The 23932-nt window shown below is 43.7% G+C and overlaps 1 protein-coding gene across 6 annotated transcripts in view; it reads left to right on the forward strand.

Annotated features, from left to right (window-relative positions):
• Positions 1 to 15555, forward strand: part of Gnptab (N-acetylglucosamine-1-phosphate transferase, alpha and beta subunits) — a 68191-nt gene extending 52636 nt beyond the window's left edge. For 3 of the 6 annotated variants that reach the window (NM_001004164.3, NM_001364707.1, XM_006513849.3), the window contains 10 exons: positions 672 to 875; positions 1280 to 2319; positions 4233 to 4432; positions 4583 to 4802; positions 5666 to 5779; positions 7359 to 7444; positions 7682 to 7780; positions 8455 to 8622; positions 11540 to 11630; positions 13994 to 15555. In NM_001004164.3, the coding sequence (NP_001004164.2) occupies positions 672 to 875; positions 1280 to 2319; positions 4233 to 4432; positions 4583 to 4802; positions 5666 to 5779; positions 7359 to 7444; positions 7682 to 7780; positions 8455 to 8622; positions 11540 to 11630; positions 13994 to 14071 (2300 nt within the window). In that variant the 3' untranslated portion in view covers positions 14072 to 15555. The remainder of the gene's footprint in view (positions 1 to 671; positions 876 to 1279; positions 2320 to 4232; positions 4433 to 4582; positions 4803 to 5665; positions 5780 to 7358; positions 7445 to 7681; positions 7781 to 8454; positions 8623 to 11539; positions 11631 to 13993) is intronic. The other 3 variants (XM_006513850.3, XM_017314026.2, XM_006513848.2) reach the window with 2 other exon arrangements.
• The last annotated feature ends 8377 nt before the right edge of the window (positions 15556 to 23932 follow it).

Raw genomic sequence — 23932 nt, forward strand, 5'->3', positions numbered from 1 at the left:
GTTACATCAGAAATCCTGTTTATCTACTTAGTACTTCCCCCTTCCACCCACTTCCCCCACCTCTCCCCACCCCACTCCCACCCCCAGCTTCCCCACCCCCCACAAACTGCATGTACCCTTGGACTTGATGTTAGCACTTTTAAAAATGTGTTCACTTACTAGCTTTCAGTTCAAAAAGCACTACATTCTAGAGCATTACTTATTACCCATTTGAATTTTGGGAGGCCCTGAGAAAGAGAGTGTGCACAGATATTATATCCTGATGTTCTAGAAGACAAGTGGGCTTGTTAGTGTGTTGATTATTAGAGGAAACAAAATGTCAAAGCTGTGTCTCTGTCAGGTGCACTTGTGTAAAACCCAAGCAGCGGCAGGGAGGGAACACAGCAGAGCAGACCTAGAACTGTTAACATGTGACAACAACATGTGATAACAATAAGCCTGGACTAGACACCGGCTTTTCTATCTTGCCTTAGCTGTCACTGCCTGTATTCTACCAGCCGATACTTCTTCTGTGGACTTTCTGACGACACAGACAGTGTCCCCTGAAGAGCGGGGAAGGGACTTTGTAGCTGTAGTTCATGTATCTATCAGTCTAACAAACATGATGAGCTGAGCGGTCCTCTTTCATGGCTCGAAGTCCTCCAAAGGCTCTCCTTTCCTCCTCCATCCAGGTAATACTGCAGGGAACCGGTTTGTTGCAGGAGGTGGGGGTACCGGGAATATTGGAGCTGGACAGCACTGGCAGTTTGGTGGAGGAATAAACACCATCTCTTACTGTAACCAAGGATGTGCAAACTCCTGGCTGGCTGACAAGTTCTGTGACCAAGCCTGTAACGTCTTATCCTGCGGGTTTGATGCTGGTGACTGTGGACAAGGTATGTTTATTGCAGTGAAAACATTAGGGACAAATAGCTAAACACACAGATACCTCTATGGTTGTCACCCTTTAAGTGACACTCGATGGTTGTCATTCTCTAAAGTAATTCTTCTCAATGGGGCAAAAAGAAAAAAGTTGGAAACTAGTCATTGAAGTTTATTGACAAAAGTCACACCACATCTTTGTACTAAGTCAGGGCTAACATTCCATGTAAATTGCTGTGGTCACTTCAAATGGTAACATGAGCCATATTATTACCCAAACCTCATATTAAAATTTGTGAGCATTTTAAGGTAAATTTAAAGTTATCCTTAGAAAATAAGAACTTGACCCCAGAGAATTAAGGCCAGGGAGTAAAAATGCCTAATTAAAAGGAAACCATGTTTGTGTTTTTTCCTCTAGATCATTTTCATGAATTGTATAAAGTAACACTTCTCCCAAACCAGACTCACTATGTTGTCCCCAAAGGTGAATACCTGTCTTATTTCAGCTTTGCAAACATAGCCAGAAGAGGAGTTGAAGGGACCTACAGCGACAACCCCATCATCCGCCACGCGTCCATTGCAAACAAGTGGAAAACCATACACCTGATAATGCACAGTGGGATGAACGCAACCACGATCTATTTTAACCTCACTCTTCAAAACGCCAACGACGAAGAGTTCAAGATCCAGATAGCAGTAGAGGTGGACACGAGGGAGGCGCCCAAACTGAATTCTACAACCCAGAAGGCCTATGAAAGTTTGGTTAGCCCAGTGACACCTCTTCCTCAGGCTGACGTCCCTTTTGAAGATGTCCCCAAAGAGAAACGCTTCCCCAAGATCAGGAGACATGATGTAAATGCAACAGGGAGATTCCAAGAGGAGGTGAAAATCCCCCGGGTAAATATTTCACTCCTTCCCAAAGAGGCCCAGGTGAGGCTGAGCAACTTGGATTTGCAACTAGAACGTGGAGACATCACTCTGAAAGGATATAACTTGTCCAAGTCAGCCCTGCTAAGGTCTTTCCTGGGGAATTCACTAGATACTAAAATAAAACCTCAAGCTAGGACCGATGAAACAAAAGGCAACCTGGAGGTCCCACAGGAAAACCCTTCTCACAGACGTCCACATGGCTTTGCTGGTGAACACAGATCAGAGAGATGGACTGCCCCAGCAGAGACAGTGACCGTGAAAGGCCGTGACCACGCTTTGAATCCACCCCCGGTGTTGGAGACCAATGCAAGATTGGCCCAGCCTACACTAGGCGTGACTGTGTCCAAAGAGAACCTTTCACCGCTGATCGTTCCCCCAGAAAGCCACTTGCCAAAAGAAGAGGAGAGTGACAGGGCAGAAGGCAATGCTGTACCTGTAAAGGAGTTAGTGCCTGGCAGACGGTTGCAGCAGAATTATCCAGGCTTTTTGCCCTGGGAGAAAAAAAAGTATTTCCAAGACCTTCTTGATGTAAGTTAGAGCTAGCCTTGTTCTTTGTCATGCCTTGGAACAGAAATAACTTTCTAAGTGGTTACATAATAGTGGCTACCATTTATCTAGCATTTTCCTGAGACCACAACGGAATTAAGTGCTTTTCTTGAGTGACTTTCACTGAATTTTTCCCCCAGTAACCCTAATAATATACATGCCACATAAAACGTGATTTTAGCTTCGGTGAGGGTTGGGCAGGTGGGGAGAGCAGGGCTGACATCCTGTCTCTCCTTAACCTGTAGATCTGATACCATCTTGCTGAGAAAACCCGAGGTTCAGATAAGTTCGTTAGCATTTCCAACATCAATGAGACCAACAGGCCTCATGTCATCTCCGGTCTTCACGATGACATGGGGTCATTTTTCCTCCAGGTGCTCCTCAGTGCTAAACACTGGGGAACACAAGTCACAGGCACTCTTCAGGAAGACTGAGAGGCCTCTAGGAGGGGGACTTAAAGCTGATAATTGTGGCCATAAGGTATCTGTTGAGATTGGACAAGGGGGTCCCAAGGGAGATGGCCTTAGCTTTGCCCAAGGCATTAGGGAAGGCTTCCAGGAACCCGCCCTGGTGAGCTCACCATAGACGGGTTGGAGTTGACAGGCCAAGAAAAGCTGTACAGTCAAGGCTGGACAGTGAAGAAGATGTTGAAGTGGGGCCTGTGTGTCTTGTTCCTCTCAGCCCCTTTTGGGAGACATCTTTTTGCCTTGCACTTTAGGCACTTGGTAATTGAGTGGAGGGTGGCAAGTTCATATCTACCTTTCCTGAAAGTATAGACGTTTGGCTGTAGACCAGTGCAATTTTTAAGCAGTAGGAAATCTGCCATAGAAAGGGAAGCTCTTGAATCTCCCTCGTTGAGACGGATGAAGGGCCGTCCTCCGGTCGTTTCTCTAGGTGCATTAGCAGCCAGCTATATGGTTTCTGTACTGCAGTGGTGACTCTATCTATCTGTGAGTTCCCTGGCTGCCTCTGACACCTGTGAGGAAGGAGCCCTTGGCAGCCCCTATGTTCTTCCTAAAGCTGGACGTTTGCAGCATTTTACAGCTACCGCATCTCAATACAACTTATCTTTTTGTGTAAGGGGGGGGGGGGGGGTTGAGACAGGGTTTCTCTGTATAGCCGTGGCTGTCCTGGAACTCACTTTGTAGACCAGGTTGGCCTCAAACTCAGAAATCCGCCTGCCTCTGCCTCCCAAGTGCTGGGATTAAAAGCGTGCACCACCACCACCCAGCAATACAGCTTATCTTATGCTTCAGTTTTTATTTCCATTGGTAGACTTGCTAGGTTTCATCCTTGAAAACTTTGGGTCCTAAAATGTGGCACCACCTCCCAGTCCCATCGTGCACAGGAATGTGAGACAGAGCTGACTCTTGTCTTTACTTCACATTTTCTTCTGTTTGGGAAGCAAAAAATTTCTTCCACTGAAATATGTTCAAATTCTTTGCCAATTTTCTTTGTTGAGTTCTGCCTAACTGGTTTTGTCTTTATCATACCGTGAGCTTATCATACAGTGAGCTCAATTTCTTTTAGTCGTATTCAAAACTCAAACACATGCTCTTTGTCACCAGCCAAAATAGCTTGCTGTCTGAGGCACTATATAATTTGTATGTAAATAATTTTTTGAAATGTTGCACCAAACTGGCTTTAAAGTCATGTTTTCTGCAACTAGTTTTTGATGCATACCTGACCTATCACATTGTTGTTACTCTCAAGCCAGTGCCTAAGGTTCTTAAAGAGGCCTGACAGCATAAACTTCCCTCATCTTCAAGGACTTCCCTAATAAGGGACCAGTTGTTATCATGTTCTATAACACTGCACGGTGGTGCCTTTATCGCTTGTTAATAGAATCCACTCTGGACCAAACACAAGGTTGAGTTGTGGAATTCTCCTTTCAGGAGGAAGAGTCATTGAAGACCCAGTTGGCGTACTTTACAGACAGCAAACATACCGGGAGGCAACTAAAAGATACATTTGCAGACTCCCTCCGATACGTCAATAAAATTCTCAACAGCAAGTTTGGATTCACATCCAGGAAAGTCCCTGCACACATGCCGCACATGATTGACAGGATCGTTATGCAAGAACTCCAAGATATGTAAGTCTTCGTTGTGCCTGTGTTGCCTGGCTGGGTACTTGGCATTTGTATATTTGCCCCACTGAGCCTATGGCCTTCATATCTGATGAGTCAAAGGTGCCATATAAATAAGACATGAAGATCAGAGCTCTCTGTGTTATATTTGGACAGGTTCCCTGAAGAATTTGACAAGACTTCATTTCACAAGGTGCGTCACTCTGAGGACATGCAGTTTGCCTTCTCCTACTTTTATTACCTCATGAGTGCAGTTCAGCCCCTCAATATTTCCCAAGTCTTTCATGAAGTAGACACAGACCAATCTGGTGTCTTGTCTGATAGGGAAATCCGAACACTGGCCACGAGAATTCACGACCTACCTTTAAGCTTGCAGGTAAAGTATTGTTTTAACCTTACGCTTGTGACGTGTCAAGGAAAAAAAATGTAATTCTGATATTACCTCTTTTTCTACTGCATTTCAAGTAAAGAGAGTTCTGAATATTTAATGTATAGACTGGTAACTCATCCATTTATTAAAGCCAGAATTAAAATAATGTTTGCAATGTGTTTTGTGGTACTGCACTGGGATTAGTCATTTATTATCTGAGGCTCTGGAGAGTCAGGCGGTAGGTAACCTGCACATGATCCTTGTGACAGGTTCATTCAGGGCCTGCAGATGTGACTGACTGGAGTCCTTCCGTGATCCTTAGGAATACAAAACTCATACATAGAGATACTAACATGAATTTGTTGCCCAGCATTCTCTCTTGTGACCCTGGGCCACTTGTGGAAATACGTCTCTCGAGCATCATGTTCTTTTAGATGAGAATGAAATAGTTATTGTTGTATAGTCTCATTTTGCTCTTTTGAAATGTTTCTGTTTCATATTTAAGAATTTTATTGCTTTTGAACCATTTAAAATACCCATTTTTTTAGACTCTCACATACTTTTTATTATATTTTTCCTTTTCCTTTTTGAGATTATAATATAACTATACCATTTCCCTGTTGCCTTCCCACCCTCCAACTCCTCTCATGTTCCTCCCTCGTCGTTCTTTTTTAGATTCATGCCCTCTTTTCCCCATTAATTGCCGTTAGGGGTGTGTGTGTGTGTGTGTGTGTGTGTGTGTGTGTGTGTGTGCACATAAATACAACCTGCTCAGTCTGTATAACGTTCCTTGTACACACATACTATTTATTTTTAAGCCACGGTTTCATCTATGGTGTATATAACAGGTTTGTATTTTGCTCTGTTAGGATTTGACAGGTTTGGAACACATGTTAATAAATTGCTCAAAAATGCTCCCCGCTAATATCACTCAACTCAACAACATCCCACCGACTCAGGAAGCATACTACGACCCCAACCTGGTAAGTTCCATGTTAATCCTTATAAGGTGCATCTCCTCCCTTCCTGTGAGCTCATCAAAATGAGAGGCAAGGCATCAGCAGCACACGTAACACACTGCATCTTACTTTAGAATCTCTCCCCGCTCTGCAGATGTGAAAGCTAATGTTTAGACTGGCTACTTAGATTCCATAAACAGACTTCCTGGTGAGCAGCAGTGGCAGCAGGTGACCCCAGAACCCTCCCAAGAAATATCAGATGGGCACTGCTGCCCCTTCCTGGGTGTTATGGGGAACAGCAATGGGTTCCACCCACCCATTGCAACATCACTTGTCCAAAGTAATCCGAAGATTGTGAACTGTAAGAGATGGCTCCATTTCTGAGATGTGTGCACCTCAGAACTGATGGGAGGACATGTAGAATACAGTATTTAGCATGGTTTTATAAGTAGTGTGTATGATATATGGAAAACTGCTTAGAAAAACCAGCTAATTAGGAGGGAAATGGGAAGCATACTTACGAGTTGAATTATCAAAAAAATTCCCAAATACCATCCATCCCCTACTTAAATACACAAAACACACGTACCTCAAAAGATATATTGAATCACAGATTTTTAGTACTAGCATCTTCCTTTGTTTTTTATATTTTGTTCAATGAATAACTTTCAAAATCAGAATACAATTCTATTTTTTAAAAAATTACTAGGGTAGGCTCAGTCGTCAAGAGCACCTTTTGTTCTCATAGAGGACCTGGGTTCCGTTCCCAGTGCCTGCGTGGCGCCTTCCATCCATCTGGGTTCCGTTCCCAGTGCCTGCGAGGTGGCTTCCATCTGTACCACCTGTTCTAAGAGAAAGGCTGCTTCACGGGATGTTCTTCATCAGTGAAAGGATGTTTGTGTAATCCTAGACATTTCTTCCTCTTGAGAGAATAAAGTCATTTTAAAACATGGAATTAACTAACTCATTATACCAGCCAAGGAACATCCTCAGAAGAGTTTTAAAATAATAACTCCTTTTTAAAATTTCCCCACATACCAGTTCTATCAAAGCTAATACGGTGAAAGGCATATACAGGGTACTGACTTGGGTTTGTTTGTTCATTTTGTTTTGTTTTTGTTTTGTTTTTTAACATCTGTTATAAGCAAGACCTGGTGGTCCTTGGCCTGCATTCCCTCCACATCGGAGACAAAAGCAGGAAAATCATGAGTTTAATATCAGCTTAACTGGGTCTTCTCAGTGCCAGGCCAGTCGGGACTTCTTAGACAGGGTGATGCTGTCTAAGAAGACAGAAAAATAATTAGTTAACTAGCCCAAAGATGGGTAATTAGTTTTTCTTCCTGTGTTTGTCAATACACCCTTTCTCCTCAAGATGGAAGGTCGGCACCCTGGACTGCCAGCCCCGTTGTCTCTTCGAATATCTTAGGTGTATCCCAAGAGCGTGGCTAAGACAGCAGCCAAGGGGACGGGATGCTGGGCTCCTGAGCCGTTTCCCCTTCAGTATGTCTTTAGCTCAGTAGACCCTCGGTGGCCCCTTCAGCTCAGCCTCACTTGCTGTCTTGCTTGCCCTGATGTCTGTCTGACCCACTGTGTTCTCTCGTAGCCTCCGGTCACTAAGAGTCTTGTCACCAACTGTAAGCCAGTAACTGACAAGATCCACAAAGCCTATAAAGACAAGAACAAATACAGGTAAGGAGTAAACGTGCCTTCGTTCAGTTTAATAGTTAGAAAGGCCCAGCGTGTTTATGCTTCTACGATGTTTTGTTAATTGTGCAGTCATCTAGAGGTTCCTCTAGTAATCTTAAAAGATGTATTTATTTCTGTTCATGTTGAGTCCAATAAATACCCAGGAATGCTTTTCCTACTGAAGTGTGGTTTTCCGTTTCCATCTATTTATTAAACTATTGAAATATGTTTGACAATTAGGTTTGAAATCATGGGAGAGGAAGAAATCGCTTTCAAGATGATACGAACCAATGTTTCTCATGTGGTTGGCCAGTTGGATGACATCAGAAAAAACCCCAGGTACGAATTCCCTTTTTTTTTTTTCTGATTGATTTTATATATATTTTTTTTAATTCTAAAAGTATTAAAGGGAACAAGCAGGCATAGAGAGATGGGAGTGACATATTTAGTCTGGAGTAGTCAGAGAGGCTTCCAGTTAAAGGACGTAGTATTTCAGCTAGGTTTGAGCAAAGAAGCAGGAGCCATGAGTTCAGTTGTTGGTTCCCCATGGAGGGCCTCGCCCAGACTGCTAAGAGATGGGTGGCACCAGCTGTAGAGCCGAGTGAATGGAGTCAGGGGGCTTGTACACTGCTGTCACTCACTATTTCTTAAAAGGTTCCTCCTGAGCATGATCAGGTCAAAAGCACCTGTACTGGGCGCTTACGCTTTGTGTCCCCAGCTGCGCAGCCAGCAAGCTCATTTACTGAGCACAGACATGTAGCTGCACTGAAGGGACATCATTTATTTATTCCCACGGTGGCATGGATCTTTCAGAATTATCTGCTCCAGTTCTCTTGTTTTACTGGGAAGGCATTAGCAAGGACATTTTACAAAGCACTCCTCCTCCAGGGAACAATGTCAGCGCGTGTGGCAGCTAGGGTTGCTGGCGCACTGAAATAGTTTTGGAACCCAGATTTCTTACTTATTAGATCAGGCTCATGCGTGTGATGACCGCTAACTCCCTGTTGTTTCAGGAAGTTCGTTTGTCTGAATGACAACATTGACCACAACCATAAAGATGCCCGGACAGTGAAGGCTGTCCTCAGGGACTTCTATGAGTCCATGTTTCCCATACCTTCCCAGTTTGAGCTGCCAAGAGAGTATCGGAACCGCTTTCTGCACATGCATGAGCTCCAAGAATGGTAAGTCCTTATTTTCATATATGTGTGTGTATGTGTGTGTGTCCCCATGTACCTGTATGCATGTTTCTGTCTGGCCTTTAATGTGTTATCTGCCATGTAATTTATTTGGAAAAATAGAGTTAGAATTTTTGTTCTATTAAACATTTAAAAGACACTTAATGGGCATTTCGAGAGATTTGAAAAATAAGTAAGTTTTTTCAGCTTTACTTCATGACGCTTCATTTAATCAGCTGTTAGCTGATCAATATCTAAGTCAGCAGCAGCCCTGATGTGGAAGATCTCGTCACACACTGCAAAATGCTAGGCATGTGAAATCAGCACGGGCTGGCCAGACTGCAGGGCAAGCTCTCAGAACGCGCGGGAACGTCAGAGATAAAGCCTGAAAGACTGACATCTGTCAAGAGAGACGAAGGAGAGGGGGGAGCAAGAAGGGGGACAACATTCAAATGTAAATAAATAAAATATTAATTTAAAAAATTGTCCGAGCCGGGCGGTGGTGGCACACGCCTTTAATCCCAGCACTTGGGAGGCAGAGGCAGGCGGATTTCTGAGTTCGAGGCCGGCCTGGTCTACAGAGTGAGTTCCAGGACAGCCAGGGCTACACAGAGAAACCTTGTCTCAAAAAAAAACAAAATTGTCTGCTATAGTTGGGAAGGATGAGACAAGAGAAGACAAGTTAAAATTGACAAGGAGTATACTATATGATAGTTAATATATATGATAATACTATATGATAGTTAATATATATGATAATGATATATGATAGTTAATATATGATAGTCAATATCTTATAGTATACTCCTCCATTTTCACCCATATGGTTCAGAAGTGTTTATGTATTCATGATGCTGTGTAGCATCACTCTGGTTTAAAGACTTTCCCGGTAGCCTTTGTGCAGACATTTCCCCATCACTTTACCCTCGGCCCCTGGTGACCATTTATTTGCCCTCTCTCTGAATCTGCTTGTGCTGAACACTGCTTATGTAAGGACTTGCACCACGTGACCTCATTTTCTCTGACTTCTTCCCCATTTGGGGAGTTTTTCGGTTTCTTAATGACAAGAATCAAACCCCAGGCCTTGTGCATGTTAGGCAAGCACTTTACAGCCAAGATACACGCTGAGCCCTTGATTTTTAAGACAGGGTTTCTTTACATAGCTCATGCTAGTCTAGAATTCCCTTTGCAGCCCAAACTGATCCTAACCTCGGCCTCATAAGAGCTGGGAGTAATTTGCTCACTCTGAAGTAGCTGACAAGTGGCAGACCAAGCCTGACTCTTGTTCACACATTCGAGCATCTTCCGTAGCTGCTCTGTGTGCTTTCTTCATTTTTTTTATTCACTGCCACGAGGTCGGGTGACTTTATCTTTGAATTTATGAAAACCTTTAACCCTTTGCCTGCCTCCCTAGGTCGGGTGCTGGGATCCCAGGATGAAACATATATAGTTCTGGCTTCGAGGTTGCATTCTGTTCAGGGTGAGAGGCACCAGAGAGAATCTATTAGGTGTGGCAGTAAGGTTTCCCATGATATTGGTGTCCTGGGATGGGAACACTGATTCTTTTGGGAAAAGGTGACATTTGGACTTGATGTTTGTCCTTATGAAGCATACCTCTCACCCCAAAGGGAATAAAAGTTTACTCTTGAGCCAAATGAGAATGACTGTGGCCTGTGGGCTGAATCTAGGTTTCCAAATAATATGTTCATTTGTGGAAAGGTTTCGTGACGTTTCTGTGGTTATCAAACAAAAGAAAATCATAAAGAAAAGTACCTTAAAAATTCAGTGGTAGAAACAATCAGGTTAGCAGCTGTCTGCAAAAATACAACTCTAATGTCAAAGTACCTAAGTTTATTCTGGAGCCAAATAAGAGTGACCATACCCTGGGAACACAGATTTAAATTGCACCCACCCCCAACCCCCAGATTCCATGCTCCAATGTGATAATAGTTAGATGACATTTCTATAATAACAGAACAAATAAAGTCATAAATTAAAGTACTTATAAAATACGTTACTGGAAACACTAGATTGTTGGTCAAAACCAAGCTGAGAAAATGTTGCTATAGGCTTTGGTGCTATCTGCCGCCTTCAAGGGAATGATGAAAGTGGTACACAGAAGTAGCCGATACTGTCGTAGGGCAGACTGGGCAGGTCTTGAGAGCTTAGAAGAACCCGGTGGGTGCAGCTGGATAAATGAGACAGTGTTCTCACTGCCCGTCCTGTTCATTCTCGGACGGATTCAGCTTATATGTGTAGCTTCTCACCGTGTTCAGCTTCCCCGTGCTTCCAAGTGTGAATTCCCCCAGCCCAGTTTCTGACTTTTATCTTCAGTGGCACGGTTGAGTAAATGGCAGCTTGAGCGCTTTTCCATGGCACCTCCTAGGCAGCTGGCCACTCGCCACCTGCCATCAGAAGCTCACAGAAGTGGATCTTGTGTACTTTCTATGGGAAGCACACAAGTAGATGCTGGTGCTGTAGGTGAAGGGTGGAGGGTTTTGTGGTCTGAATCAGTGGTGGGAATGACAAAATGTGTACCGGTCATTTTAACATAAAACTATGCAGGAAATTAATACACTGGCTGTTTTTCTTTATCCTAGCTAGTCCCCCAATAACAACACAGACAGACCAAGATTTATTTTCAATTTAAAGTACAATAATTAGATATTATAATTCTATTATAATCCTCTGATCTAATCTTCTACCTCTCAGCCAAAATCCTCGAGGCACTTGGATTTTTATATTGGTCTGATCTTCTGTACTACCTGAAGTACAATATTTATTATAAAATAACAGATCTGAACTTGTGTTAGAAATGTATATTTTATTAGTATTTTAGAATTGACTGAATAGATCTTTTTGCTTCACCATATGCACAGGGAATTTCTGTAAAAATGAGTGAATAACTTCTGTTTCTGAACAGGCGGGCATATCGAGACAAGCTGAAGTTTTGGACCCACTGCGTACTAGCAACGTTGATTATATTTACTATATTCTCATTTTTTGCTGAACAGGTAAGTGTTCTATGTTCTGCATGGCCTTTCAGAAATTATATAAACTCACTCCAAGAGTCAAGAGGAGAATCCCAGTTCTTGGGAGGTTTGAGTATAGCCTGGGCAACTTAGAGGTTGTGTTGAAAATCTGTACCACCAACCCCCTTCCCAAGGGGAGAGAATAAGGAAAGGAAAGGGAAGGTAAATCAGTGTAAAGAGAACATTTAAACTTATCCTATTTGCACATCACCCTGTGTCAGTGTGTCCACCCTGTGTCAGTGTGTCCAGCATGTCCAGTCATGTAGTTCCCAGCCAGCCATAGCCCTGTGTCAGTGTGTCTGTGTCAATGTGTCCAGCACATCTCGTCATGCAGTGCTCAGCCATTAGCTTATAGCCCCGTGTCAGTGTGTCCAGCAAACTTTTATTCATTTATCCTGTCTTCCTTTTTACTTCTGTAGACTTCAGACTGTAACCGAGAAGCTCCTATTTCCAACCCATACTGTGCCTAGAGCCATTCTCTGGTTCTAGTTTTCTTACTTTTCCTTCTTAGAGAAGCCTCAGTGTCTCCTCAGGTGGTCCTGTGTGTCACTGAACACACACCAGCAGTCCCCTGCTCATGTCCCTTTGAACTGTCCTTTGTCCTTCCTTCTCCGTCATCAGTCTCTCACTTCTGTCCACCTGGGCGTGCATTCAGCCTTCTGATGAGGGCCCAGAAATGGGAGGAAGTTGTGCTAATAACACTAAAGTGATCAGAGCCTTCCCTGAGCTGCAGGGGTGACATACTGTAAAGGAGAAGATTGAGGGAGGGGAGGGGGATGGGCCCTGACTGTTGCAAGCTCAAAGCAGGGTGGGGCAGTGTGGAGGTGGGGGTGCAGGGGGTACTCCTCAGCCTCCCAGGAGGTGGCTGCTGAGTAGAGCTGGTGCTTGTCACACCCGGGAAACACACACTGGAAAGGAGGGTGTGACACCCAGACAGTAAAGTCCAGGATTGAGTGAGAGGCAGGACAACTGGCAACCGGACCTTCATGCACCGTTCAAAGTACCAAAGAACGTTCTTGATCTTCGTTGCCCTGTTCTTGGATGGAAAAAATAAACTTAGAAAAGAACTTAAACACACACACACACCACAAAGCAAAACTGAGGAACCTGTTCTCAGCTGTTTCAAGATGAAGGAGAGGGACTCATCTGAAACAAGCCACTGGAAGTGTTGTAAGGAGCACTGAGGCCGAGCTTTCTCTTATGTCATTTGTCCCAGGAGAGAGCAGGGAACTAGAAAGGCAGGAGGGAAGGGGAAGGGAGCACCTTGCTCTCCTACCAAATCAGTGTCCATCTTCTGTCCCACCCCTTACCACCCTCACAGACAAAAGCAACCATTGCTCCTTCCTCCGATCATTAGTGGGGTTGCTCAAAAGGCGTGGCCAGCCTCCGCCTCTGAAGGGAGCGGGCTGGTCCTGCGTAGACAGGAAGATAAAGTCAACAGTAGAATCCAGGTGGAAACCCTAGAGACAGAGTTGGGTTTTTCCCTGGTAGCAGGTTTACAACGGTGGTCAGCTTTTCCATTTTACTTACAGCACGTGTAGCTGTGTTTTCGAGAAAAGAAGTATTTATTCAGGTCCTAAAAACATTTTTTATTACTTGCTTATTTTTATATTTTATTACTTGTTTGTGTGGGTGTTTCGCCAGCATGTTTCTATGTACCATGTGTGTGCAGTGCCAGAGGTGGCCAGGAGAGTGCATTAGATCACCCGGACCTGGAGTTCAGAAGGAGTGAGCCATGATATGGGTGCTGGAAATCAAGCCCAGGTCCTCTTCAAGAACAGGCAGGACTCTTAACGCTGAGTCTTCTCTCCAGCACTTGAAATGAGCATTTCTCATTGCACCCCATTCCCAACACTGTCTCTGTTTTCAAATAACTGTTGTTAAGGAAGGAAAAAAAAAACTGATAGAATTTAATATCCTTTTTTTTAGCTGTCTTACAAGAAAGTATCTATTCAAACCCAAAATTAGTGTTCTAATGATTAAACAGAGGCAGTTCCTTTCAATTAAAAAAAATAAAAACTGGACAAAGATCTTGAAAGTAAATGCCCTTAGCAATGGCTATATAAAATCCGGTCACTACAGATCTTCAAAAAAATGACCTGTGGGCCACCATAAGTTTAGTCTTGCATATCTGTGAACATACACTAAGGGCTGAGTATGTCCCAAAGCAAAACTAGAAGGAAGTTTTTATTTTGTTTTGTTTTTATTGTTTTGTGTTCTTGTTGTTGTATTAGTCAATGGCAATGATCAAGAATGTGCAGGTCACAGAAGAAAGCTGGCTTTACTTAATAGTCTTCCATCAATATGGAAAACCAATATTTTAGTTTCTGTCTTCCATCACATAGATAATTGCTCTGAAGCGAAAGATATTTCCCAGGAGGAGGATACACAAAGAAGCTAGTCCAGACCGAATCAGGGTGTAGAAGATCTTCATTTGAAAGTCACCTACCTCAGCATCTGTGAACATCTCCCTCCTCGACACCACAGCGGAGTCCCTGTGATGTGGCACAGAGGCAGCCTCGTGGGGAGAAGGGACATCGTGCAGACCGGGTTCTTCTGCAATGGGAAGAGAGCCCACTGACCTGGAATTATTCAGCACACTAAGAACCTGTGTCAATAGCTTGTACAGCTTGTACTTTTAAAGGATTTGCCGAAGGACCTGTCGGCTTGTTGACAAACCCTCCCTGACAAGCTGCTGGTTTCTTCCCCCAGTTACTGCAGACTGAGAAACCAGTCCATCTTGAAAGCAAGTGCGGAGGGGCCCCAGTCTTTGCATTCCAAAGCTTTCCAGCATAATTTCTGGCTTGTCTCCTCCTTTGATCCATTTCCCATTTTTTTTTAAAAAACAATAAGTGGCTACTAAGTTAGTCATTCTCACTTCTCAAAATAACAAATCAGGATGTCAAAACATTTGTATAGATCTTATTTAAATAATATAGAACGATTACTTCTTTAGCCTATCTAAATTATTGATTTTTATTAACAGTCAAGTGGTCTTGAATCGCTAACAACTACTGAAGAGCTCGAGATTGACGTTGAAAGTGCTTTGAGCTTGTTTAACTCATTCCCCAAGAATACTGTGACCTCGTGTGCGGGCCTGATTGCGAAGGGCTAGTGTCACGTAGCAGTGCTGCTCACCGGATGTAATTATGTCGTGGAAATGTACATACAAACAAAAGTGCCTCACTTCAGAAATGAGTAGTGCTGATGGCACCAGCGAGTGATGGTGTCCATTTGGAAACCCATGATACCTTCCAATGCCCACCCTGCTTACTTTATACAGAGCAGGGGTTAACCAACTTCTGTCAAAGAACAGTAAAGAACTTGAGATACATCCATCTTTGTCAAATAGTCTTCCTTGCTAACATTTATTATTGTTGGTGTTTTGGGAGGTTTATTTTATTTTATTGCTTTGTTATTTTTCAAGACGGGGATTCTCTGTGTAGCTCTGGCTGTTTGGTAATTCACTCTAAAGACCAGGCTGGCCTTGAACTTAGAGATTCACCTGCCTCTGCTTCCTGAATGCTAGGACATGTGCCCACACTGCCTACCCACCCCCCTTTTGGGGGGGGTGAGCAACTCAATAAAAAGATGAAAACCTGCTTTAGTTTGCAGCTATACAAAAGCAGCAGGCCTCAGCCAGACTTGACCCCCGGGGCCATTGTTGGCCCACGGGAGAATCATTTTTGACGTGGGTAAGCAAACCCTGATATTGGTCATGCTGTGTTATGTCATTATGTGGTGGTTTTGAATTCTGGAAGATATCTTCAGTCATGATCTCAGTAGTATTCCTCCAAAATGGCACACATTTTCGTAATAAGAACTTGAAATGTAAATATTGTGTTTGTGCTGTAAATTTTGTGTATTTCAAAAACTGAAGTCTCATAAAAAAACACACTTATTGAAACTTTGAGTTTATTGTTAGTATTTTTATCTTAATTACATATGAGTATTTTGTCTGCATGCACCATACAGATGCCTGGTGTTTTTGGAGACCAGATGATAGCTTCAGATCCCATAGAACTGGAGTTACAAATGGTTGGGACCCATCACCTAGGCTCTGGGGACTGAACCCATATCCTCTGGAAGAAGAGCCAGTGCTCTTAACCACTGAGACATCTCTCCAGCCCTGTGCTTTGAGCTTTAAGTCTCTGAAGATTGGGGTTACTGTTGTCCAGACTGAACAGTCAATGGGATGGTTGTCTGTGTGGTGTGTGCTTGGCTCTCAGGCTCTGCACTGAACACTATTAAGTGTGAAGTAATGTAAAGAAAGGTTAAATATAACATGCTGGAGAATATTGCTTTATGAGAGTGGGGGTAGATTCTAAATGGAATTTGTCAAAAAAAAATGTAAGGACCATCTATATACTGTTTAAAAGCTGAGAATTTATTTTGGGAGCATTACATATAGATAATAGACATTTGGGTGTAATATGGGTTTCTGCAGTTGGACCTAGTGAAAAGTTTGGTAATAGAGTAGATAATTAAGTACAAACAAGCATTTGTGGAATCATTATCTAACAATTCAGCAAGTTGCTGGGACAGGGTTTGATCAGCAGTCAATGGCCAGAAATGTTAAAAGCTTGTAAAACCCTTCAGGGGCAATTCTATAAAAGGTCAGAATGTGTCTTAAGTCAACTTGTGATACTGAAATAAAACACAAGTTTGTAATCCCTTCGTTCAGGAGGCAGGTAAGAGATTAGCCATGAGTTCAAGGTCAGCCTGAGCTACATAGTGAGTTCCAGGTAACCTGTGCAACTAAGAGGCCTTATCTCAAAACCTCTATAAGAAATAATAACAAGTATGGGTCATTTATGAAGAATAGAATTGCATTTTCTGTTAATTCTATGGGTTGAGAAGTCTAAGGTCAAGGTGGAGGAAAGGTCCACTTGTCTGATGAGGGCTGCTGTTTCCAGTTGACAACTTGAATGCCATGCTCCACAGAAGTAAAATTATACCCTGTGCTGCCAGGGCAGAAGGTGGAAAGACAAGGGGACAGATTCTCTTCTCATCAAATGCACAATTGATCACATTACCAAGGTTCTGCCCTCTCAGCAATATGACATGGCTGATTAAATTCCACAGAGATCCACCTGCCTCCTGAGTGCAGGGATTAAAGGCGTGCACCACCACAACCAGTTTAAGTATTTCTATTGTGTGTGTCACGGAGAGGCATGTACACAACACAGCATACGTTCTGAAGTCAGAAAACCCCTTGGTAGGAGTCCGCTCTCTCCTGAGACGTGGATCTCAGGAAGCAAGCTTGGGCCTTCAGGCTTGGCTTGGCTTGGCAACACGTGCCTTTACCTGTGGAGCAAACTCACCGGCCCTGTCAGGAACCCAAAACTCTGCCTATCTCTCTTCTGCCCATCTATAGGCTATAGGCATCTTTATTCACCAATCAGGGATAGTTTTAGGGTGATCATGAAGTATGACTTGTGTACGTGCGCATATTTATTCTCTTTTTCCCTGGGGGCAACCAGGCCTTGGAAGCCAGTATTAGTATTACAATACATAACAAAAGTCCAAACCACAACACAGAGCAGATGGTGTAAGCCAATCTAACAAACTACCCTTTAATATATATTCATACCAGTGGTCTTCCTCTTGAGACCCCTGACTAATGTACCCTGCCAGGACTATGGCTCAGCTCTGTCCATCCCTGCCTCTCTTTCATGTCAGTTCTGCCCCCAGAATGAAGGCATGCTTCCTAACTCTCATATCCCTCAGAGGGGTCAAAAACATCAACTCTGGTTTCATACAGAAAGTTCTGATTGTGAATGAATACACTGATTGGCTTGCTCTAGGCTGTCCACTTCTGGCCTGAGAAATGGAACCTTTCACCCAAAAGGAGGCTTGCAAAGTCCACGAGGGCGCTGCCTGCCTATGAAGCCGCCTGGATAAGGAAGACCAAGTTCCTAGCTTGCCCAACTTGAAGGCAAGCTGCTATACTTGAAAGCGTTGCGAAATTCAAATCTGGTCATTAAATACAACCAACCTTTAAAATGCTTCATTATTGAAAGGATAAATATAAACAGCAAAGTAAAGACTCCAAATATGGCTAGTATATAGATTAGTTAATATGTAGCTCAATACTATAATACCTGCCCGTCCCACCCCTCATGCACAAGACCCTGGTTTAGATTCCCAGCACAGAAAAAAAAGATTAATTTTTAAATGTGGCTTTAAAATCCATAGTTGATCCTTCCTTCTCTTTCCCTCACCTGCCAACCTTTCTTCTAACCTTACACTGTGCCAGCAACATTGTATAGTTGTTTACCTACCATCTTAGTTAGGGTTTCCATGGCTGTAATAAAACAGTGTTGCCAAAAACAACTTGGGGGAAAGGGATTTCTGTATCACAGCCAGTGATTAAAGAAAGTCAGGACAGGAATCCACCCAGGGACCTGGAAGTAGGCATTGAATCAGAAGCCATGGAAGGATGCTACTTACTGGTTTGCTCTCCATGGCATGCTCAGGCTGCTTTCTTAGACAACTCTGGGACCAGCCTGCCTGGGAGGTTGGTACTGCCCGCCATGGGATGGGCTTGGCCACATCAATCATCAGTCAAGACAAGCCTTCCCAGGCTTGCCTGCAGGCTAATGTTTGGAGGCATTTTCTCAGTTGTAGTTCCTTCCTCTCAGATGTCTAGCTTCTGACAATCACTCACACACACACTTTCAAATCTCTTTATTTGATCCATTATTATTGTAGACGAGAGGGAAGCGTGTCACCTGTTGGACCCCAGAAAACATCCGTCGTCCTGGCCAATGCACCAAATGTTAGTAGGGTCCACTTAGAGTCAACACAACACAAGCACCAGGTCATTGCAGATGACAAAAACTGTATTGCAATCAAGCTGCTACTGACCCATCAGGGCCACACAATGGACTCAAGAGCTGAACTGCACCCCACACTCGAGCCCTGAACCAGAATGTTCCAGAGCTTTTAAGCTTGAAGACCACAAACATCCGTGCCAAGTTACAGTTACATCTTGTTCAGTCAAGGCTCTCCTTTGCCTTGTTTTTTTCTGGGTTCCGGGGATGGAATTCAGGTCACTGTGCTGCTACAGCAAGCACCCAACCTGCTGAGCCATCTCACTGACCTCTCTAAGATGTTTCCTAAGAGACTGCTATGTCACACGAATGTTCTTCAGATAGTACGTGCCGCTTAACACATCTTTGCCAGCCTGCCTCATCTCCACCCCATCCCTCCATCAGACCCCAATTCAGGATGGTCCTTGAACCACAGTTGAGGAAAGTTTGATATTTGAAGCAGTGTGCGCCTATAAAACAAGGTAGTAACATTGAGAAAAGAACTGAGGGAAGCAGGCCCGGGAATTTGCAACACAGTCTTTTGGATTTTGGAGGAGGAGGAGGAGCTAGCAAGAACACCGAGAAGGTACAGGTGGATGGGAGTGGGAGATAAGAGGTGTGTGGGAAAATATCAAGGACTGTATAAGACAGAAGATAGAAATGAAAGAGAAACGTACGGGTGGTTAATGGTGTTGGTTGTTGCTAAGTCAAGCAAGGATCCGAGATGATGAGTTATAAGCATTTTAAACTAAGCAAGATGTGGGGGGAAATCAGTGAAAGGGTCTAAACATAATCTGCCATATCTAAAGAAAATATCTGTAAACCACAGTAATGCCAGAATGTGAAGGCGGGTGGGGTATGTAAAAGTGCCAGCAAACATACCTGGGTCCAAAGACTTGCAATGAGACTGCTGTTCCTCTTATCACAAGGAATGGATTGCTCCACGGTTTAAAGCTTGCTGAGGTCATTTGATTTTCTATTTCTTTTTTTTTTTTTTGCCGGGGTTGGGGGGCAGTTGGTGAGGGTTAATGAGATTGATGAGAGACTCAGAAAGAGCTTTGAGACTTTAGTCCTCTTTAGGCTTCAGCTGGAACCTTGGCATGAATGAGCCAGAGACTGACTGAGGCATCTCAGCCAAGAGCTGGCATACTCCCAACCTTGTAAACAAAACCACTAGATTACCCACTCCCTGCAGCTCTGCCAGAGGCAGAGGAGATCAGCCCCAAATGGAGATCCACAGAATTCTGAACTGCAGCAGTACTTCTTTCAAGCTACTGAGTTTTAGAATGGTCTGTTACAGAGCAGTAGCTAAGTCACAGGAACTAAAAGAGACAGAAGGAAGAATGCTCGCTTTGTTTAATTAGAATCCTACATGAAATTTCTTTCTCTGTGAACTGGCCTAGATGCCCATCAGCCAATGACTAGATAAAGAAAATGTGGTTCATATACACACTGGAATTTTATTTGACTGCAATTAAAGAATGAAGCTGTGAGAGCTAGGCAGTGGTGGCACACACCTTTAATCCCAGCACTTCGGAGGCAGAGACAGGCAGATTTCTGAGTTCGAAGCCAGCCTGGTCTACAGAGTGAGTTCCAGGACAGCCAAAGCTACACAGAGAAACCCTGTCTCGAAAGAAAGAAAGAAAGAAAGAAAGAAAGAAAGAAAGAAAGAGAGAGAGAGAGAGAGAGAGAGGAAGGAAGGAAGGAAGGAAGGAAGGAAGGAAGGAAGGAAGGAAGGAAGGAAGGAAGGAAAGAAAGAAAGAAAGAAAGAAAGAAAGAAAGAAAGAAAGAAAGAAAGAAAGAAGGAAGGAAAGCTGTGATATTTGCAATAAGACGGAAGGAACTGGAGATCGTGAAATATGCCACATAAAGATAGTACATGATTTCTCCCATACACAGAGTCTAGATCTTAAGTGGGCATACACACAGGGCTGGAGCGATGATTCAGTGATTAAGAATGTGTACTTTTTTTTTGTAATGTTTCCCAGCAAGTTCCCAGCAAACACAGAATGGCTAACAACTGCCTGTAACTGTCATGGTTTATAAAAGCTAGGTAGATGTGGTGGCACAGCCGGTGTACTGGGGGCTGAAGCAAGAAGACTGCTGCAGGTCAGTGAGTTGTAGGCAAGCTGGGACTGAATCCGAGTGAGACGTGGATTCATAGAACAAAGAGCCCGTTCCCTCCACTGCTCTTTGGCATTGTGCTGGATGGTTTAATCAATGAGGTTTAGCACAGGAAAAAGAGACACGAGGACTAGAAAAGAATACAATTGCCTTTATTTATACTAATATCAGAATGTACATGAAGGACAGGCGAGGTGGCATAAAGGTTGTCTCCTGCCAAGTCAGAGGGTCTGATTTTGATACCTTGAACCCATATGAGGAAATGAGAAAGCCAACTCCTGCAAGTTGTCTTTTGATCTCCTTAGTGTTTCACACATAGGTACACACACACACAAACATACACACACAGTAAGAAAATATGCTTGGGACACTTTAGAACAAACTTAACCAAACATTGGAAGAGTTCTACGTGGTAGCAGGCTATAAAAGCAGCATGAAAAAGAGAACTCCCGAAAGCTGAAGCCCAGTAGGGGTGGCCCTTCGTCTCCCCAAAAGTAAGCTGACATGACCGCCTGGCTGTTCTACCACCAGCCAGTGGGAACCCAAACTGCACCAAGTCTCAGTGCACACATGGAGTGGTCTTCAAGATGCTCACATCCCTCACGTAGAAATCCTGACGTTGGCAACAATGAATGGGAGGGCTCCAGATGTTTGCTTTTACATGATGTTCAGCAGAGCTGTTCGGTCCAAGAACACAGAGGATGAAGTTTGACTTCACAGACCTTCATAGACTTTGATTACCTATAAGCCAGACAACTTAAAAGTAACTATGGGTTAGAATAAAACTTGAAAAAAGGGGGTGGGTGGGTATGGGGGACTTTTGGTATAGCATTGGAAATGTAAATGAGCTAAATAACTAATAAAAAATGGGAAAAAAAAACTTGAAAAAAAAAGAAAAAAAAAACCTTGAATACCAGTCATAAAGCCACCCAAAAGACTTACAAACAAGGTACTTTCAACGCCTGCCTGGACTTAGAGCAGCACATAATACTTTTCTAAAAAGGGGGCTTAAAAGAAAAATTTAATATATGCATTACAGAAAACAACACAAGAAGCCAAAACCAGTACCATCCAGTCACAAGCAGCTCAATTGACGAGTCTGTCTAGATCCTGTGTTTCTATGCACAGTTAGGTGATTGAGCCCATATAGAATGTGTCAAGCCTGCCTACACATTGAAAAGTGCACCAGCTAAAAACCCCATGCGACTTGAATATTCTGATAACCAAGAATATACCATGCCATCTCAGTCTGTCAGACAAAATTGTACTCCTGTCTTCCTTGTTGGATAATTTTATATCAACTTGAGTCATCAGAGAAAAGGGGACCCCACTTGAGAAAACGCTTCCATAAGAGATACTTAGAAATAAACAAACTACCAACAACAACAACAACAAAAAAAAAAAACTGTGAGGAACAACAATGAAAAAGCATATTGGGTTTGTCAACTTCTCAGCCACTTCCATCACTTTTAGCAGGCAAAGATGGGGTCAGAATCCCTAACCTCTGCATCTATATCTTCAGTGAAATAGCTGCTGGTGTAGTCATTCGGGTCCGTGACACTCCAAGCTTCTGTAGTAGCCACTGCTGCAGCTTTCCTCAGTCTCTCCTCCATGGCCAGACTAAGGAGACATGCGTGGATGGCTGTTGAGATTGTGTCACGTCCCCTTTCCCTCACACGTGTGGATGTAGCTCCTTATAAATTAATATTACATGTGTGTGTGTGTGTGTGTGTGTGTGTGTGTGTGTGTGTGTGTGTGGCCAACCTAGGGCTCACACCAGATTTGTATTTCAGAGATCTTTACTTGTTTATTTCTTGTGTCTGGGCTTGTGTAGGTACTGGGCCACACTTGCTGAAAAAAAAATCAAATCAAAACAACAAAACCAGCCAACAAGCCAAACAAACAAGTGTGTCTGTCTGTCTGTCTGTCTATCAGCGCTACACAGAGAAACACCATCTCAAATAAACCAAAACTAACTAAGCCTGCCTGGCATACAGAAGGAGTTCTAGGATGATTAGTTATATTTATCTTTTATTATGCATTTTAATTAATTTTTTAAATTAGTGATTGATGTGGGAGGGCCCAGCCCACTGTAGGTGATGCTATCTCTAGGCAAGTGGTCCTGGGTCCTATAAAAAATCAAGCTAAGCAGGGTGCATGTCTTTAATCCCAGCATTCAGGAGGCAGAGGCAGGTGGAGCTCTGAGTTGGAGGCCAGTGTGGTTTACAGAGCCAGTTTCAGGACAGCCAGGCTACCCTAAGCAGGCTGAAAAGCCACAGGGAACAAGCCAGTAAGCAGCATCCATCCATGCACATCAGCTGCTGCCTCCAGGTTCCCTCCCTGTCTAAGTCCCTGAATTGATTTCTTCTTCAAGGAATATAGATGTGAAAGTATAAGCCAAATAAACCCTTTCCTCCCCAACTTGCATTTCATCATGGTGTTTCATCATAGCAATAGTAGCCCAAACTAAGAGAGAAAACAAAAAACAAACAAACAAACAAACAAAGGCAGCAGGCCTCTTAGAAATACTAGCGGGAAGCCAGGCATGGTGGTACACACCTTTAATCCCAGCACTCGGGAGGCAGAGGCAGGTGGATTTCTGAGTTTGAAGCCAGCCTGGTCTACACAGTGAGTTCCAGGACAGCCAGGGCTACACAGAGAAACCCTGTCTCGAAAAAAAAAAAAAAAAAAGAAAGAAAGAAAGAAAGAAAGAAAGAAAGAAAGAAAGAAATACTAGCGGAGTCAGGTAGTGTCAGGTGTTGGCTCTTTCACATGGGAGAAGTCTCAGATTGGAGCAGTTCTATCTGATCTCTTTATTTGAGGTTAGCAGGTCTCTCAGTCTCTGCTCCATCTTTGTCCCTGAACATCTTGTGGGCAAGATAAATTTTGAGTTGAAGGTTTTGTGGGTGGCTTGATGTCTCCCTCCCTCCCTCCCTCCCTCCCTCCCTCCCTCCCTCCCTCCTTCCCTCCCTCCCTCCCTCCCTCCCTCTCTCCTCTGGAAGTCCTGTCTGGCTACAGGAGATGATCGCTTCAGTCTCTCTATCCTCTTCTGGTAGGAATTTCAGCTAGGGTCATCCCCATAGACTCCCTGTATCCTCTCCCATCCCAGGCCTCCAGCTAGTCCCAGAAATGCCCGACACACACTGATTTCCATTCGCACTCCTAGCCCTCCTAGACCCACAGAGTCAACTAACCTGGGCCCACCAGGTCTCACACTGGGCCATGCAGGGAGCATGCAGGGGCTGGACCTGTCCTCCCCCCTACATATTTGCAGCAGATGAGCAGCTTAGCCTTCGTGTGGGCCCCTTAACAAGTGGAGCATGGGCTGTCTTGGTCTCTGTTCCT

This window comes from Mus musculus, chromosome 10 (genome assembly GCF_000001635.26).
Source record: "Mus musculus strain C57BL/6J chromosome 10, GRCm38.p6 C57BL/6J".
In the NCBI taxonomy this organism is placed as follows: domain Eukaryota; kingdom Metazoa; phylum Chordata; class Mammalia; order Rodentia; family Muridae; genus Mus; species Mus musculus.